This window comes from Coffea arabica, chromosome 1e, assembly GCF_036785885.1.
Source record: "Coffea arabica cultivar ET-39 chromosome 1e, Coffea Arabica ET-39 HiFi, whole genome shotgun sequence".
Taxonomy (NCBI): Eukaryota; Viridiplantae; Streptophyta; class Magnoliopsida; order Gentianales; family Rubiaceae; genus Coffea; species Coffea arabica.
The window spans coordinates 52,772,483-52,792,343 of NC_092311.1; the positions used below are offsets into that span (position 1 = coordinate 52,772,483).

At 38.4% G+C, this 19,861-nt stretch overlaps 2 protein-coding genes and 1 pseudogene across 2 annotated transcripts; 2 read left to right on the forward strand and 1 right to left on the reverse strand.

Annotated features, from left to right (window-relative positions):
* Positions 1–3,020, reverse strand: LOC113715190 (protein KINESIN LIGHT CHAIN-RELATED 2). The gene is made up of 2 exons (XM_027239434.2): positions 1,194–3,020; positions 1–509 (listed from the first exon to the last, which is right to left on the reverse strand). Exons 1-2 carry the CDS (start codon positions 2,867–2,869, stop codon positions 263–265), a joined length of 1,923 nt encoding a protein of 640 aa, XP_027095235.2. The 5' UTR covers positions 2,870–3,020; the 3' UTR covers positions 1–262.
* A 947-nt stretch (positions 3,021–3,967) lies between these two features.
* LOC113715197 (CDT1-like protein a, chloroplastic) lies at positions 3,968–7,904 on the forward strand. The gene is made up of 7 exons (XM_027239442.2): positions 3,968–4,511; positions 4,704–4,823; positions 4,925–5,159; positions 6,253–6,972; positions 7,159–7,360; positions 7,441–7,531; positions 7,683–7,904. The coding sequence occupies exons 1-7, from the start codon at positions 4,144–4,146 to the stop codon at positions 7,738–7,740; spliced, it is 1,794 nt and encodes a 597-aa protein (XP_027095243.1). The 5' UTR covers positions 3,968–4,143; the 3' UTR covers positions 7,741–7,904.
* A 6,446-nt stretch (positions 7,905–14,350) lies between these two features.
* Positions 14,351–15,265, forward strand: LOC113696200 (protein TRIGALACTOSYLDIACYLGLYCEROL 1, chloroplastic-like; annotated as a pseudogene).
* Positions 15,266–19,861: the final 4,596 nt, after the last annotated feature.

Below are 19,861 nucleotides of genomic sequence, written 5' to 3' on the forward strand. Positions count from 1 at the left end.
TCGGTGTCAACAGCAGTTTCGCAGATATTTCATTCTTATAAAGTCAATCCAGTCAAATAAAGAAATGAAACACAAGTATGTAAACCTTCAGACTTCAGAAGAACTGCTGAATTTCTAGCTTCTGTTAATCTCTAGGCATCTCTAAGGAACTAGATTATTGTTATCGGCAGCCAAATAATGAAATGAAACACAAATATGTAACAGGAAAAAAACTCGTACAGAAGCTGTTCACTCAAAGCTTAATTCTGCAAGATTTAACAGCTCATAATGCACTCGACGGTGCTTGATTAACTGAAAGACCAGTTTTTGAGTTTGCACCAGAAACAGCATTTATCGTGTGAGGCAAAGGTAATGCCTTCATCAGAGACTCATTCGAGGATGCACCAAGTGCTCTCTTCTTCAATTGTTCCAGGAGTCGCTGAGCTTCTTTGACTTCATCCTCCGCGCTTGGACCATGGCCTTCCCAAGCTTCAATTACTTTCTCCTGGAAGTTAATTGCTAGCTGGTAGCTGCAAAATCCGAGAACCAATTTTAACTAACTATTCAACCACTAGTAAAAAGAAAATCACAAGAGAGATCGAGCCACTGTACAATGAATATTGCTAAGCAATACATAACTTTGACGAACTCTCACCATCCGGTTTATCCCTCTTCACAAGATTTGTGTTGTCCGCTATAAGTTTTCATAGAGGCGTCCCACATAAATCAGGTTAAGTATTTAGCTCACTAAGGAAATCTTTTAAGAAAATCAGCTTAAACATTTCACCAACTTTTTAGGACTATAGTCAAATCAAGATTCAAACATCTGAAGCCATACTACACATCATTACAACTATATTTCTTGCTTTTAGCTCTTCCATCTCTTTCCCGGAAGATTGATGAACGGAGACCACGAACATCAAACTATTGAAAACTGGAGCATAAATTGAACTCTAAGAAATTGTGAACATCAGCAAGGAGTAAATAACTGACAAGCAATATTAGAAGCACAAACAACAGTTCCGAAATCAAGCATACCAAATGGGTCCCAATCCTCTGTTCAGCAACTTTGATACAACAAAATTTTCTCAAAGGAGAACCAAATAATTCCTAAGCACCATACAAAGTAAAAATACTAACAGGTCATGCATTTAAGATCAGAATGTTCTGAGAGACATTATATACAAAATCACCAATAAAGATGTTTCCATTACCTTCCCATGGCAGCATATGCCTTTGAAAGGTTTTGACATGCCTCGATTGAGTCTGCATGATGTGGACCCAGGGAAACATCCATGATATCCTTTGCAAAAGCAAAAACCTGTGCAGCAGACTGAGGTCTATCTAACTCCAAATATGCTGCACCCAGATTATTGTACACGTAGCCAACCCCGTAATGCTTGGATCCAAAGCTCTCTTTTAGTCTCTCAGCTGCATCCTCCAAATAAGGAAGCGCATGCTCAACCTTCCCAGTCAGGAGGAGTAACCAGCCAATTCTTGCAGAGACACTTCCTACTGAATGTTGCTCTTCCGCAATCTTTTCAAGCATTGCATGCGCTCTCTTTAACAAGGATATTGCAGTTTCAAACTCATTCATAGTCTCATACTGCATTGATATTTCCATAAATGCCTCAGCAACTGCTATAGGCGACGTTGCTTCTTTCTTGTCAAGAATTCCACTAGCAATCACAAGGCACCTCTTAGAGTCTGCAAAGTTTTCCTGATTACACAAAGCCTTGGCCATGGAAACAAAGATCATAGCTCGATCCTCACTATCCTTAGGAGTTTGCTGTACAATGCCCTTCAAAGTATTAATGGCCTCATCGTACCTTCCTAAGGCAATTTGCATATTGGCAGCATCAATTTCAGCTCGGAGCAATTCAGAATTGCAACCCCAACTTTTCAAGACCCTTTGAGACAACTGATTTTGCTCCAGTGCCTTTTCATGCTCTTCAAGTCCAGTATAAATAACTCCAAGAAGCCTCCTATCGTGAGCAACTTCCACCGAGTTATGTCCCAATTGCGTTTTATGGATATCCAAGGCCTTCAAACAAAATGGTAAGGCCTCCCTGAAACTCAAAACTGCGACGTAGGCCTCTGCTACCTCCCTGTTAGCCTTTCCAAGTTCCCTACAGTCTTCATCTAACATCATCTCTTTTAGCTCCAATGCCTTCCTAAGATTACCAATAGCCTCCTCTCTCCTCCCGATGGCAGTCTTAGTATTAAACAATTCAAATTGAACAGCATGAAGAATAGGCCTAACATCATCAGCACTACAAGAACGTTGTTCCTCCAGCCGGTGCAATATTCTATTAGACCTATTAAGATACCCCAAACTATCATTAAACCGTCGTAGACTATAGCATACAGAACCCAGTAATTGCAAAGTCATAGCAAGAGGCAAAGAGGGTTTATCATCTTTATCAAGAACTTTCAAAGCCCTAGTAGCAAAAGATAAAGCCTTTTCAAGGTCCTCACCTTCTTGGTCAAGTTTGAGGCCTAATTTCAAGCAAGCTAATCCAAGCTCAATTTCATCAAAGCTGTCCTCCATGTCCTTGAATGCCTTGAGCATATCATCAGTGGTCTCTGCCGACTCGAACGCCTCTTCAAGTTGGGATCTTTCTTTTATTTTTCTCTGTCTTGAAGACATATGAGGGGCCATAGGGGTTTGGTCAGAAAGGGTGGTGAAACCTTGAGATTTAGTATTGGATAAGAGTAAAGCATCGGCCTTGGAGAAGTTCTTGAGATGGGATTTTGATGGGTGGTTTTGGGTGCATGGCGTAGGGTTGGGGAGGGACGATATGTGGGAGATGGAATCAACTGAAGGAAATGAGAAAGAAATTTTGGAGTGATGCTGGAGCTTTCCGAGAATGGATGAAACCCTTCTCATAGCGGATTTGATAAGCCTTTTTCAGGGGTGAGTGTGTTGTAATTTGAAGCCCTTGATGTTAAACCCTTGAAAAACCCTCGACAGGGCAGCCAGCTTTCTGGATTCTGGGAAAGTGTTTGTATAGTTGCTATTAGGCTGCTGCCATTACTCTTTTTTTTTTCTTTCTTACTTTTGTTATGAACGTAATTGCAAGATCATCCTTCTAATGCCTCAAAATTATGATCAACAACATCATGTTTTCCTCTATCAAAAGCTATCACCATATTTATTGATTATTGAGTGAGCGATCAATTTTAAGTTTTTCTTTTTCTCTCTTAAAAGGGGAAAGAAAGAAGAAAGAAACTTATTTTCATACATTCATTCATTCATTGACACTGACTTTCTTTTCTGGGTAAATTGGTGAAAAGAGAGACACTTTTATTAATCTATCTACAATATTATTTTACGATAAATGACTAGATTATTTGATAAAAATTCGAATCTATAGTAAAAATTAGGAAACATATGTATGAAATTCGTAAATCCAAACTCATAACTCGTGATTCTTTTTTCAATAACTCCTAAAAAGAATGAAGTAGTAAAATTTGATTAGTTTAAATTGTCAATGAAATAGTTATGTTCAAAAAAAAAACCAAACATAAATTTTAAATGAAATTCATACTTGAGAATTTTTTATCATTAAAAGAATTTTTCAATGAAATAATCTTAATATACACCATTTCACTCTGTATTGGTTTTAATATTTGTAATACAAAGTATTAATACATGGAATGTATTGATTTAGAGTAGAATAGTTTGGATTTAGCTCCTCTCAAATTGCATTATCATTAGCATTTTCTCATTGTCTTTCCCTGTTCCTTCTATTCTTTCAAGGAAGCAAATTGGCAAATCCTAATACTAAAATAGGAATATTTGTTGGAAAAAAAAGGGGGGGAACAGAAATAATGACGAGATGGACCATGACTGAGCATGCCAAGTTATACCTGTTCCATTTTGACTTTACTCTTTAATACTGTACTAATTGTAAGGGCAGTAATGCAAAAACAACGAAAAGGATAGAACGTTTGCAGCGGGGTCAGTAACAGACGGTGCAGCGCCATAGCCCACAATAATCTAACGCCGTTACTCCTTCCCCGGGAGAAATTTGGCGCCAAGCCTTACCTTTTTCGCGCCAAAAGCCCTAGAATACCTCCTCGGCTGTGCTCCCCTCCCAGCATCCATCGCTATTCCCCTTTCATCTCGCACTCGCTTTGCTCAACCACACTGCCTCATCAATGGAATCCACTGAACCTTCGCCATTGGATTTGTTCAAGTCCAAGAAAATTTTGCACTCTTCTACTCCAACGCCATCTGATAAAAATCCCCAACCTCATCCGCATCCGGATCCAAATCCAAGTCCATGGAGCTCCAAAACCCCCGAGAAACCCATCGTCCCCCCTCGCAGGACCCGGAACAGCGCTGCTGCTCTTTCCTTGAAAGAAGTAAGATTGGCTGCAAAAAATCTCCAAGAACCGGCTCTGCATCAGAAACCCAGACCCGACCCGCTTATGCCCGCCGCCCTCAAAGAGCGGATCCCTTCCTGGCCCGAATCTTCTCCTGCTAAAGTAAACAAACCCGACAACTCGATCAAGCTTCCAGAAAAGTATGTTCTTCTGAAGATTTTTTTTTTTTTTATTCCTTGGACTTATTTTGATGAAATGCTTTGATGCTTTCTTGGATTTTATCCAAATTTTCTTTTATTTTTTCTTTGATAAAAAGTTGTGATGCTCTGGTATTTCTTGGGATACTGTTCTGAGAAGTGTTAGTTTCTAAATCTGGTTGAATCTGTTTTCAGGTATGACATTCTGGATAAGTTCTTTAGTAGCCTGGATAGTTCAATTCGGCTTCTTCGGATGAAGGGATCAACGACTACATTTACCAATATTAGTCCCAAAATGGAGTGCTTGACGGATAGGTATCAAAAGAGATCAGTAAAATATGCTAGATTTAAAAAAAAAATTATTTTGTTCGATACTTGGGTTTTGGCTGATTTGCTATTTGGGTTCTTTGTTTTAGGAGGTTTACTTACAGCCATTTGGCTCAGCTTAAGTTTATTCTGCCTGAGGCTATTGAGATAAAGAAGATTTTGATGCATGATGAGCGCACCAGCTGTATGAAGCCGGATCTATATATTGCTTTGCACGTTGATGAACTCGAGAAAAATGTAAAGAAGAAATCAGACGGTGGCAATGTCCAGCTGAGGAAAATCTTCCATTCTCGGCTTTTAGATTTCTTTAAATCTCATCCCGGGGTAAGCATTTTGCTTTTGATCTAGTAGTACTCCTGTAAATGCTTTAGTTTTTGTCAGCAGTTCTTCAACGAGTTTACGAAGTAAAGTGCGTCCTTTTAATTACAATGCCCTGCATATTGTTGCTCCCACCACCTCCCAATTTTCATCTCCCCTGTTTGCTCCATATTTGCAGATGGCCAAGATAATGTAATCAAAATGGTTTAGCCACTCCAGCAAAACATAAGAAAGTAATCTCAGAACTTTTTTTCATCTTAGGGATTCTTGTCACTTTATCTTGTGAAATTCTTTCAAATATTCGTAGTTAATTGGAGACCAGGGATTTCTTTTTGTCTATACAATCTAGAGCATGAAGTCTCTTCATTACCATGTTTGTGTGGCTTGGAGATCTATAAGTTGCAAAAAAGGTATCCCCGGCCACATAATGGAGAGTTGGGGACAACCTAAATTAACCTGGAGAAGGATATAAGAATAGGAAGTCTCCTCTTCCAAACAGCAAAGAAAATAATTTAGTTAACAATCTGATGCAGGATTTTACTCGAAGTACTGGCGTAAAGTTTGTGCTCTTAATATATTTGATTCTTGAGGTTTTAACATTTTCATTTTCTTCTTTCATATTTCCGTTTTCCTTAAATAATTATTTTTCTTAAAAGCTGGGAAATTTTCTGTGTACATTTCCTTGTCCATTCATATCATATGCAATAATATAATTGAGGCAAGGAGCTTGTTCTGACTAATGCTATACTCCTAAATAAGGACACAAGCTGAGCTGACTGTATAGAGAAGTTGGACCTTTTCAACACCACAGATGACTAATGGTCAGCCAATTCTTAGTGCAGATACTCTTGCTGCAAGTGATAATTAAGTAACAAGAAATTGCTGTATGGGACATTCCTTTTTTTTTTCCCTTATTAGACTGCAGGAATCCATGGACTCCTGTATCTTAGGGATGGAAATTGAGCTTAAACTACTTTTTAACAAGGAACAACAATAAAAGAAACTGATGCCTGCTTATATCAGCAGCCCAGCCCTGAATAAGTGATCCCGAGGTACTAACTCATGCTGCTATATTAACATCATGAGTTTTTCCTCACAGGGTGATGAAGTTCCTGAGGAAGCACTTCCAGAACCATTTAATCAGTCAAAGACAATTCTTGAGACTAACTTACCAAGAATCTCAGAATCATCGACAGTTGGTGAGACACAAGCTGTTGCATTATCGGAACAGCAGCCAATTGCAGCATCTCATTTATCTCGGTCTTTTACAAGGCACTTTTCACCTAAGGTTACTGGCTATGAAACTGGTGAGAGTAAGCAACAAGAGCGAGTTGTATCTGGTCATGCTTCATCTCTAGTTTCTGAACCAGACTTTGCCCAGATAAATCTCGATCCAAAAAATTGTACAAAAGTACCTTCGAAAATGAGGAGAATTGCTGAATCCTCATCTACTAGGGCTTGCCCACTTTCTCCACCCCCTGCAACCCCAGTAAAAGACACAAGTTCCTGCATGGGTGCAGATTGTCCTCCCAAAGAAACTGCTGCTATTCAAGGGACCCCTTCAGGATCCGCCTCTACTCCAGTAAAATTGATGAGTGCCACACCTGTTCTTCAACCACCTAAAAGATGTTTCATGAGCCCAGATGATGATTTAAATCAGTTGCCTAACAAACTTGTTAGGCGTCCATCGCGTAGCCGGTCGCTCAAATTTGACAATCCAGTGAAGAGTGCAGCGGGTGATGATGAAGTCCAGGAGGCTGAATTTTCATCAGTTGATAGTGATGTTCTGGATGTTCTTTCTGATAATCTTATACAATCGGTAAATGTTCTAATTTTTGCATCCGCTGATAGATTTTTTATGCACTATAATGTGATTTTTCAGTATGCCATGCTTAATGAACCCAAGTTAGATTTGGAATTCCTGTTATTGTATATCTGATTTAAGATCTGTGCTACTTCCACACCTGCATTCTGCAGTCTAATAGACACAGAAATATCTTTGCAGATAAGGGAGAAAGAGAGAAAGGCATTTTTGGAGCAAGATCCAGCTATCTCACAGGCAAAATGGCGGAAACAGATGCTTACTAGCTTGCCCAGGGTGTTCGACATGATTTACTTTTTATTTCAATCAATCAGGCGTTCTGTTATAACAAAGGAAGAGCTTATGCACAAAATAATTTCTAACCAATTACATGTAGTTGATAGAAGTAAGCCTCATCACTCATCTTTCAAAATTAGTCTTCCACATTATGGAATTTGCATTAAGTTCCTCTTTATACTGATACAGGGGAAGTTGAAGAGCAACTAAAACTCTTGCGAGAGCTAGTTCCAGAATGGATTTATGAAAAGTCATCATCTAGTGGTGATAGCCTCTTATGGTAAGCGTGTGACTTTTGTGTCTTTTTCCCCTCTGATTGCATAATTTATGTGTTAGTTGTCTATTGGAGTTGGGCTTGTGCTGCACCAAGCTGCCTTATTCTTGTTTCTTAATAGTGATTTGATGTTAATAATGGCATGTTATACTTGCAGTGTGAACAAGATAGCAAGTCCAGAAATACTGCGCACGAGACTGGCTGAAGCAAAGTAACAGAGTGGTCATAAAATATGACTACTTCAAGTATATGAAGAAAGAACTAGATGAAGCATGAGATTGCTCTATAGATGGGATCTTGACCTGTTAATAGCAATGTAACTTTTGATCATTTATATCCCTGACTCTGAATTAATGTTATGGTTCTTCTTGGTGCAAAATTGCCATGCGCTTCATCTTATTGACATTTCAGACTAAATTATGCATATTGAACAAAGAAGTTCTCCATCAAGTATGGTGTTTCAAGGATAAGGCAACCTCTCAGTTTGGAAGTTGCTGATGGTTCTAGCTGAACAGCGTGTAGATTTGAGATTCTGACATTTCTTGTTCGATACTAATCAGGCTGCTTTTGTGGTCGTGAATGACAATACATGTTGGACAGAAATATGATACGGTTGAATGCATGCGATTCTGACCTTAAATTAGAGTAGCATTCTCTCTTCTGTATCGAATAAGTAAACAGTAAATTTAAGGATTCTTTACCTTAAATTTTGTTAGCATAGGTTTGAGCTTCTTTTAATTTGTATTGATAATGGAGGCGCTAAGGACAATGTTCTGATGCGTCGACAGATTTTATGCCGTTGGCCTTTTCCTTTTGGAGTACATTTCCATGCTGATTGATCTACCCACCCAGGCGAATCCCGCCTGTCTTAGTCTCCATGCAAATGAGAAGACGTCTGCATGAATATGAGATTTGTAGTTAGGGTGCTAATGAGTGGTATATAAACTGCTTTCTTTTTCTACTTTGAAACAATGCCTAGACCCGGCCAACTAAATCAGTACGATCTGGTCAAGATATCGATAATTAGGACCTACCAACTAGGCACGTTACGCACGCAGTGTCTTTGCTTCCATATGGAAAGAATTTTCTCACAGTACTGCTAAGAAGAATTGCATCAGGACTTTCTTGAAGCAACCGCCTGACTTTGGTATTTTGCTCATTTTCGTTTTCAAAATTTCTCCTTGTTAGGATTCAATTAAGTAATGAAGACCCTGGTCAATAGTCCAGTAAATTTTATTTGAATTAATAACCACAGGCCGGCCTTGGACCTGTGTATTTCAAGATTCTCGGTTGGTTGGCCGAAGGTCCCAAACGTCTCTACAAAATATACAGTGAGTTTGTCTTGCCACTTCCAAGTTCCAAGAAAAGTACATCGAATGTATGGAACTTTTGTCTTCCGCCTAATGAATAAATAACCAACATTCTAACGCTCAGAGCATATTGTCCAGGTAAAGTTTTGCGTGAAAACCTCCAAAAAAAAAAAAAATGGAGAATAGGCGACGGCAACTGCAGCACTTCTTGACACCCCAACACCCATCTATGGGGAAAAGTCACTGGGGTGAACCTCAACACTTCATGACACCCCAGCACCAATCTATGGAACGGGGAGCCGATTCTCAGTGGTTTGGGACACCAGAACATGAATCTCTGGGCTCAAATCGTTGGGGCGGTGAACTCCAGCCGTTCAGGACACCACAACACCCACCTTCCGCCACAAATTACTGGGGCACCGTTACTGGAACTCGGCAGTTTGGGACACCACAGCACCCATCTTCGGTAAGAAATAATCATTCGGGCACCTTTGGCGGAACTCGGCAGTTCGGGACGCCACAGCACCCATGTTCGTTGACAAATTACTGGGGCACCGTGAGTGGAACTCGTCAGTTTGGGACACCCCAACGCCCTGGATCATTTCGGGAGTTCAGGGCACCCAAACATCCATCTCTGGGAACTAATAACTGGGGTGGTGCCTCTCCCATGTTAGCAAGGAATATACCCCAACAGTCACTTGACCAGAAGTACGAAAGGCTCTACACGGTTAGCACTAGTGGCGATGAAATCGTTACTCCGCCACTACTGGACGATGAGGACGAGGACTTCTTTTACGTTTCAAAGATTGAAGCAATCAAATATGAAACTCCCCCTACGCATAACCGACGAGGATTGTTGTGGAAGTTTACAAGAAGGAAAGCAAAGAACAAGAATGCAACAGTACTAGGTAATTCGCCAAAGAAGAAGAGATGGTTCCCGAAGATGAAATTGTATGTGGAGAAGAGATGGCCTAATGGTTGGATTTGATTTGAATGTCAGAATCAGCTGTCCGCGGGATATATACTTTGTGCCGGGCCTTTGGTTTTCCTTTATGAAAGTCACTTGTTGAACCGAACCACCACACTCAAGCAGTTACCAAGGCTGAGAAAGTAATACAGCAGTATGAATTGCAATAGAAATGAAGATGAAGCGACTAACTGATCATAATAGTTGTATGGAACGCCATTTCGATTGATGATCATTATAAGCTCTTGGATGCGTAGAGGTACTGGTCTTCAATCTTGACAGTGCAATGGGAGATCTTCTGCACGAGAATGTGCTTGATGCCCAACTCAATTACTTTGATCGTTCTGTTGTTTCCTCAGTAGTTTCCTTTCCTGGGCTAATTCCACTTTGCACCTTTAAACGCTTTCTCACTTTGCGCTCTAAACTTCAATTTTAAACACTTTACACCTTAAACTTTTAATTTTGAATACTTTGTACCATAAATTTTCAAGCTTGGCCAATGTAAATCCAATCAATAATTACATTCATAAAATTAATGTGACAAAATATGGTAAAAATGAATGATAATGTACTATTTTGTTCTCATTGCAGTTCATTAGCATTTTTTACTAGTTTCGGCACATTATCATTAATTTATATAGTTTCAATCACTAATATTATTAGTAAAACTAACGAGAAAAAGATAATGCAAATTAATAACAATATATGGTTTTATTTTTGCTACGATTTCTTGGCACTTTTTCACCACTTTTGACATATTGTCATTAATTTGTTGGCTCTATGCTGTTAATTTGGCTGAAATTGTCATTTATTAGATTTAAATGGAATAAATTTGAGAGTTTAGGGTGCAAAATATTTAGAATTGAGAGTTTAAAATGCAAATTATCCAAAATTAAAATTTAGAGTGCAGAGTAAAATTGTGATATAAGCTTAGGAGTGTAACATGGAGTTAGTCCTAGTTTCCTGTGTAATATATTACATAGCTCCCGAGTTGGAAAAATAAGGAGAATTTGCAAATATATTTGCCTATTTCTCTAATTTGACAACTCCTTCACCGTAAGCCCAAAAGTAATCACTATATCTTACCTATACTAAAAAGGAAGTTCACAATTGCATTTTAATTGAGATTCAATTGAAGTGGCCATTTTTTTAGGTTAGTTTTGTAATTAAAGCGAGTGCTGTGGGTGATGCGACTGCCGAGAGCGCGATCCGAACTGAGCTGCGGTGAGCTGAGCAAACTGAGAGGAAACGAACTAACATGGGTTAAGCGAGCGAACTGTCCTGCAAAGAGAGATGAACAGCAAGGCTAGTTCCCCGGTGTAATTCCGACGGTCAAGTCAGTAAGAGTTAAGAGGACAGCAACAGTATAAAATACTGTGGATGGCGTACCTTGTTGTGCTTTGTGGGAGTGTATTTATAGGTTCCGGAGTAATAGTTTCATTATAGGAAACGGAGTCTTATTAGAGAAGGATACCTCATATGGCTCCATTGGGTGGCTCCGAAAAGTTCGGGGGATGCGGCCCACCAGGCCCATCTGGTAGGAGGGGCAACAGCCCTGTGCGAACTGACTACCACCCTGACCAAGCTGATCTGACCGAGCTAGAAGGTGAGCCTGCCCGAACTGACGCGTGGCCGTGGTGGATTGGCTCCACCACAGTGGAGTTTTTTTTTTGGTGTTAATGATGTGCTCGCTAGAGTTTTTTTTTTTTTTTTTTTTGTAATGGATAGGAGTAGATTTAGCATAATCCTTGAAAAAAAAATAAAAGAATTACAAGCACTTCTGAAATTTTGTTCCTAGTTATTATCCCAACACATGCAGTAGTGCATATTTTTCCGGTTGAATTTTTGTGTGGTTACAGAGAAATCAACCTATGCAGAGTTGTGTCTTGGCTTCTTTTCTCTCTACACATCCGTTCTCTCTACCTCCTCTCTATTCTCAACCTTTGCTACCATTCTTCTTTCATAAGGAGGGAAATCTTGACCTCAAATCAAAGTCTCCTTTCATCTTCCTTTGTTTTATTTTTCATTTAATAAATTCTTTCCTAAAATATTCCAATGAGAGGTTTGTCTCTCCTAATATTTTACTAGTAAGAATTTTTTTTCTCTTCTAAACTATCTTAGTGGGAATTTTGTTTAATTTTTGTTATTTTTCTCAGATTTAAGATTTTTCAGATTTGTTAGATCTGAAATTTCTCAAGTCTTCTCGTCAAATCTCAGCATCAATTTTGAGTATCTACAGATATTTATGGAGCAACTCGTGCAATTGGTCAAATTCAATGATTTGTGATTCGTTGTGTAATTTTTTATATTTTGTAACTCTTTATATCTAATGATTTTTCAAATTAGATATAATTATGATATGTTTTATGTATTTTTCACCAGTGCCATTAGTGCATATTGCTTTGCTTTAGACGATTTCTAATTGAGCAAATTATTCGGTTGGTCACTAAACTTTTGCGATCGTTGAGTTTTGGTCACTCAACTATTAAAAGTCTGGTTTTGACCACTAAAATGTATAAAGTTAAGACGCGAGTCCATTCGGTTAGATTTAGCCGTTAAATTCGTCGATCAGTCTGTTCGCGCGATTTCCAAGACAAAAGGCAGGGTCAATTTAGGAAGTTCAACGTAGCACTTGCATCTCTTGTTCCTCTCCTATGCATCTGTGCTTCGTCTTCCTTTTATATATAGAGACATAGATTGCCTTCAGTGATGCTGCGAATGGATCCTACACTCCTTCGGTCTTCACCCCCACCCAACCCTCTCTTCTTATCACATACATATCCATCCGCTCTGGCGAAAAAGAAAAAAGGGAGATGGCTTACCCAATACTGCCTTTACTAATTTTGAGTCTGTCCTTCTCGTGGATTCCGGCCAAGTCAGATGCCGCAGCCGCAGCCACTAGCTTCATCCGGGCCAAATGTAGAACCACTGCCTATCAATCTCTGTGTGTCAAATCCCTTTCGACTTTCGCCTCGACCATTCAGAGGAGCCCGAACCAGTTGGCCCAAACGGCTCTGTCCGTGAGCCTAGACAGGGTTCAGTCCACTAGAGCATTCGTGGCTAAGCTCCCCAAATTCAGAGGACTGAAGGGTAGAGAGTATGCAGCTCTGAGGGACTGCTTAGAACAGATGGCCGACAGCGTGAACCGGCTCAGCAACTCCGTCTAGGAGCTCAAGAACTTGGGTAGGGCCCGGGGGCCGGAGCTATTCTGGCACATCAGCAACGCACAGACTTGGGTGAGTGATGCGCTCACTGACGACAGCACCTAGACGAAGAGAAATTGACCCAAAGCCCTTGCCATCTTAAACTTGAGAATAGTTGATTTTATTAATTATATGAGCTAGCTCTACTTCATAATACTACTCCACTTTGATAAGTTAAAATTATTAGAGATATATTATAGCTTACGTCAAGAAAAAATATTTAAAATTGGAAAGAAATCTATGCACTACACATAGAAGCTGAAAAATGGATTAGGGAGCCCAGATTAGGTTGAGGGCCTGAGGTAAAACCGTAGAAGGGCGAAGACAGGATAAGCGTAGTATTGCAGTAGCAAGCGCCGTGTTGTGTTTGTTTGTCCTCCATGGAAATTTTGGTCTCACCCACGCCGCCGGCTCCTGGCATTGCGAATACGAGAGGATCCCTATCTCACGCCGCAGCCATTAGAAAGAGGAATTTGACGCCCAGGTCCAAGCTCAATCACCAAAACGACTCCTTGTTCCAAGCTGCAATTGAACGTACTTCTCTTCGTTTCTAGGAGACTCTTCCTAAATTGACCTGCCTTTTGTCTTGGAAATCGCGTGAACAGACAGATCGGCGAACTTAACGGCTAAATCTAACAGAATGAGCTCGAGCCTTAACTTTATACATTTTAGTGGTCAAAATCAGACTTTTAATAATTGAGTGACCAAAACTCGACGATCGCAAAAATTTAGTGGCTAACCGGATAATTTGCTCATTTCTAATTAGTCTATTAATAATATTGATTTCTGTTTTGTTAAAAAAAAAAAAAATCCATGCAGAGTTGTAGCTGTTAGGCTCGATTTCAGCCGTCTATTTAAAATTTAACAGGACTTCAAATAGTCGTCTGTGATTCATCCGACCCGCTCCGACTTAATCTCCAGTCGCCCACCGCACGGGACCGATTGACATTGCAACCGCAGACGCCCCAGTCCACATTTTTGTTCTTGGAGAACTTTGCAGTCAGAAATGGGACGCATAACCTTCAGATTAAAAGAAGTGCAATTGATATTAGATATGTTCACGTAGTAATACGACGGGAATTCCAGAAAAGATATGAATATGATGCAAGTACAGAAATACAAATTTATTTCCTCTGGACCACCCCCAATTTGTCTTGGGTACGAAAGGACCAAGAACCTGAATTCCAGAAAACATATCAATATGATGTAAGTACAGAATTACAAATTTATTTCTTCCGGAACCCCCATTTTGTCTTGGAATATACAGTTGTACATATCCACATAACATGTACATAATTCCAACTGCAAAGATATATTAACCTACCTGGTGTTATACTAACAAATCTTCACGACTTCACCCTTCAGTTTGGATTTCCTCTTATGATTGTTGAGGCCTTCAACCAAACCAAGAAAGTTGAAGGAAAGAACTACGCCTCAGCGCAAATTGAACCTCTACGGTCAAAGTAAGTTGCCAGAAAGCTCGACTTAACTCTAGGATCTTGGACTTGTAAGTTTCCTTGTGCAGTCCGACAGTACATACTCTCTGTGATTCCGAACACAAATGATGGTCACCCATGCATCTCTGTGACTGAAGACGATAGACCAATCTCTGTGACTGAACACAAATGACCAAGCCTGGAATCATGAGCTGGAGCAAATGGTCATCACCAAGGTACTTGTGGAGGGGATTATCTGTTCTTATCTTGGCAGGGCAAGTCATTAGGGGGACTATAAAGGGCAAAGTCCGCTGGAAAAACACCCTCCAACAACTGGAGAGGTTGGATCTAAATCTGTAGGTGTCTGTCTCTTAATTTCAGCTTTTGTTGGAATGGCCTTCACCATACAATTTGTGAGAGAGTTCACCAGGTTAGGGCTGAATAAAGCTGTTGGTGGGGTCTTAGCCCTAGTTTTTTCAAGGGAGCTGAGTCCTGTAGTCACATCAATTGTAATTGCAGGATGTATTGGGAGTGCATTTGCTGCAGAATTGGACACCATGTAAGTTTCTGAGCAAACTGACACACACATTGAGAGTTCTTGGTGCAGATCCTGTTGGTTATCTTGTTACACCAAGAGTTATTGCAATGCCATTTTTAACTCTAATGTGCTTCACTGTAGAGATGGCGTCCGGTGCCCTTTTGGCTGATAGTGATTATGGGATTGGCATAAACATAATCTTGGACCATGGGATTTAGTTAGTGCAATGATCAAGTCTTAGGTATTCGGTGGGATTATATCCATAGTTAAATGCGCTTTGCTTTGAGTTGCCTCAATAAAGACTACGAGGAACCTGCCCGGTCAGTGTAGAAAATCTGTTTACTAGCACAGATCAAGAAATGAATATTGCAGCTCCTTTCTTAACCAATGCAGTCAGAACTGTTTATTAGCATCAGATTAAAATACGCTGGTTCCTCTCCATGTAAAGAGAAAAAAAAAAATCCCGTCTTCTTCATCTTCTACATATCTACTTGGTAAGATACTTGAGAGAGACGATTTACTCTTATCCCACAAAATTGATCCGTGGAACTATTTGTTTTTCGTAATTTACCCCTACACTGAATCCCATCACAATTCACAAAGAAAGAGATAGAGGGTGAAATAGACAGAAAGGTATGCATACAAATCTAGTAGTACAAAATATGATTGCGGTGCTTGGGAGTTTTTGCATCCAGCCAGTACTTACTTGAAGTACTACTTGCCTAGCTTAGCTAGGTCAAACAATGACAATGCAAAGTCCAAGAAGAGTCATAGCTGATGGTAACTCCCCAAACCGCCGTCGTGCTCATGAAAATGCCTTGGTTTTTTTTTTTTTTTTGCTAGCTCATGAAAGTGCCTTGCTTATTTAATCACCGTGGCGTCAAAAGCAGATGTTAAAGGGGATTACTACCCAATTCCAGAGACGCTCAGATTGACTTTGAGACGCGGATGAAACCAGTACTCATGAATCCAGAGACCAAAGTCACATTAGCAGATTGCATGCTGCTAAAAAGCTCGGCTACAAAATCTACTTTTTGTGAAATATCATGATTTTCATTCACAATTACTTGTTGAGAGAGAAAGAGCATCAGAAAGGGGAAGATGATAAGTACGATATGCCAGAAAGTGGCCACCGGATCCAAGACCAAATTGAGACCATATTTAAAAAATTTGCTGCACCATCTTTCTTGTTCATAAATAATACTTAATTATGATTAGCAGCCATGCATACATAATACTTACCTCATATGGGTACGAGACCACATCATGGATTTACTCAATAGGCAATTGAAAATGTTTGGTTTTTGGGTTTGGAAAGTGGAAAGAAAAGCGGGACTATCATCATTCTTCTTTTGTCTCCTTGTATTTTACTTTGATCAATAATTTTCTCATTCTTGTACGCTTCTGTGTTTGCATTCAGTAAATTCACTTGTTATTTCCACCAACGATTAGCTCAGCTCAACCTTTCGTCATCGACAAGGCAATTTGACTATTTGCTGAATTCGACTGAATGCTCATTTGACAAATTTCCTTTGTAGTTGTACATCAGCGCTCCCACAAATACTTAATTTTTTTTGCGAGCACATTTTTTCAATTAGGCCTTGTTTGGATTGCATTTTTCTGGACTTTTTGTAGAAAAATTACTGTAGCGATTTGATGTATGTGAGGTAAAAAAGTGATTAGAAAATGTGTTCACGGAAAACGTAACAATTTTTCTTTGAAAGATGGCAATCCAATTCTTTACTTAATATGCATCAAATTGCTACAATATTTTTTTATTAAAAAATCCTTAAAAATAGCAATTCGAACAAACTCTGTTAATTAACGTAAATGAATAGTCATACACCGTTCATGTTTTGACTAGGAAATTGTTTCGAGGAAATTAGTCAAATTAATTACTAGACTACCACGATTATTGTCACTTCCACTCATCACACTCCCTAGAAATTCGCTCCAGCTGTCAATCCGGGGAACCTTAGGCTTTCTTTGGAAAGCAATTTTTCAAAAAAAGAAAAAAAAAATTGTTGTGTTTTTCATGATCACATTTTTCAATTAATTTTTTACTATTTCACATGTATTGAATCGTTATAGTAATTTTTCTATAAAAAAAATCTATAAAAATACAATCCAAACAAAGCTGGTACCAATAGTAGTTAATGATGGTCAGCTAAGACGAATACAAGCTGATTGTTACCACGAAATATGGCTCTGACGAGGGTCAGCCCTCTTCAAACATATCCGACAAATTGAATCTTTAGCGTTAAAGAAGCAACAAATTTGGTGATAAATTCAAAAACATGGTATCCTTTCACTTTTTGCTTGCATTGTCCTATTTTTGTCTCGTTCTTCTTTATCGCCGGTAAATTTATCTTATCAGCACCTTTTTTGTGGTTAAAAATTGGAGGAAAAATGATTAGAAATTGATTACCGTAATCCCCCCAGATATTACTGTTGCGGTGAGTCTGAGTCATGGAATGGCAAGGAATAATTAATGTTGAGTAGGTCTGGTACAAGACAAGAAGAATAAATAAACAAATGTCATGAGAATTCATCATGTCAGTCCCAAAAAAAGAAAAAAAAGAAAGAACACTTGGGAAATGTTTACATCGAGATTGGTCAGGCGGCTGAGAGGCCCCAGACCAATCATAACTTTGGACTGCCACTCAATGGCCATTGGCTGGTAAATACTGGCAATTAATTTTTCCACTTGGAAACCATGAAATGGAGGCCACAATACGGAGACACCAATGGCAATTGAGGTGTGTAGGTGTCACTACTTTTAGCAGTAAAAATCATTGATCGAAAGAGCCTTCAATTGGGGAGGGTAAGTTCATGGCATCAAAAAGCGAGGATTGGTAGATGATGGGAGGATAAGAAGCATTTTCTTCCAAATGGAATCATATTGTTTGCCACATTGGTAGACTATCCCAAAACTCAAAAGGTCCCTCTCATTATTCCTCACAATCATACATGGTACTGCCATAAACCACCTTCGTACCCACCTCCATTTAACATTCTTCAATTTTTCACGACTACTAATTTTCAAATTTCATCCGTTACAATTTGTGTATAGTTTGGTAGTTTTTGCTTTTATAAATAAACATGGTTACAAAGTATGTCTAAGAAATTAAAGGTCCATGTGATAATATTATAATTTGTCACACAGCAAGTAATCAAGGAAAAGATTGAGTCAGTGGAACTTGTACTGGTAGACATTTTAGAACCTTTTCCAAAAGTTGAGAATATCAGTATATAGATTGCTGCAAAAAAAAAAAAAAAAATTTTATCCCTTGGAATAAAAGGAAAAAACATCTGTATGGGAAAATAAAATTTTCTGGTCAAGCCCAAGAATTCATACTTTGCTTTTCCAATGTAGCATTGAACATCAAGATTTGGCATCAACAATCTCATGTTATAATGTCTATCTATGAAAATTTTAGAGACTTGTCTGCCTACTTTTAGACACAACAAAAGAGAAGGGGAAACAAATAGTGGACAAAACTCTTTTTTTTTTTTTTTAATAAGAGGGAAGGGATGTGATTTAAAAAGTAAGAAAAAAAATTTGAATTCAAGATTTCTACTTTTTGATATTTTAATCTTAACCACTCAGAGAATGAATGGAACTTGATTATTGATACCCAAATATATTTTTCCTCTTAGATGTCTAATGCATAGCCTGTTTAGACTCATGTATACACCACAGAATAAAATTTAAAAAAGTAACAGCAAAGAATATAATTAAGGGATAATTTCAAAAACCTCTCTGGAAGTTTTCGACAGTTTCACTTGGCACTCTCAAACTTTAAAAAATCTTACTTACCTTAAACTTTTTGTATCATTTATAATCCACTTTAAAATATAATATTAAAAAATACATTTTGAGAGAGTAAATATGATATCATTCCAAATTTGCCCTTTTGTTGTTTTATTTTTTATTACAAATAATGTGAGTACATTAATAACAAATGAAAAATAAAAATAAAAAGTATGAAGATTTATTTTGATTGGACAAAATATAGCATATTTGTATTGTTTTGAAGCTAGTGCAATGAGGTATTATTATGGTTGTAAATTATTGCAAGTTATTCTTAAGAGTATTGTAAATCATTCATAATTTTGAGCAACTTAATATTTCGTGTCCAAAGTAATGATGCAAAAACTATTAAAGAGTTTTTTCATCTTGTTATTAACTTTTTAATTTTTGTTAAAAAATAATATCGAACAATTTACAAAAAAAAAAATAAAGAGTTAAATTTTGTATGTTATGACAATTAAGAAATCCCAAGAGAAGGGGCAATTTGGGATGAAATTGTATTCTTTATCCCAAAATGAAATTTTTAATATTATATTTTGAAATGGGTTTTAAATGTTACAAAAAGTTTAAAGTAGGAAAGGCAAGTGGGATGTTTTTAAAATTTGAGGGTATCAAGTGAAACTGTTAAAAAACTCAGGGGAGTTTTCTGAAATTATTCCTATGATTAATGCAGATCTATACATTTTGGGGATAATTTCAGAAACCTCCCCTGAGGTTTCTGACAGTCTCAAGGACCTCCCCTGAAGTTCCGAAAATCCCTTATACCTCCCCTAAAACTAAGTAGATAGTTTCAGGTCCAACCCAATTGAGGTGGACAATGAATATAAAATGTGTTTCAGGAGAGAGAAAATAATCAAATTCCACCTCTGCCCTCAAGATTGTCATTAGTGAGGATGTTTATGTTAGGGGCTGCTTGGTTAAAGGGTTTGGGAATCACAAAATGGAATAAATCCCTTATTTGTTGCTTGGGTTAAGCCTATTGGAATGCTATTTTTGGAATCATTCCCGAGTAAATTGGGAGGTTTTGGACAAAACCCTCAACTCATTCCCTCAGACAATATTTATCAA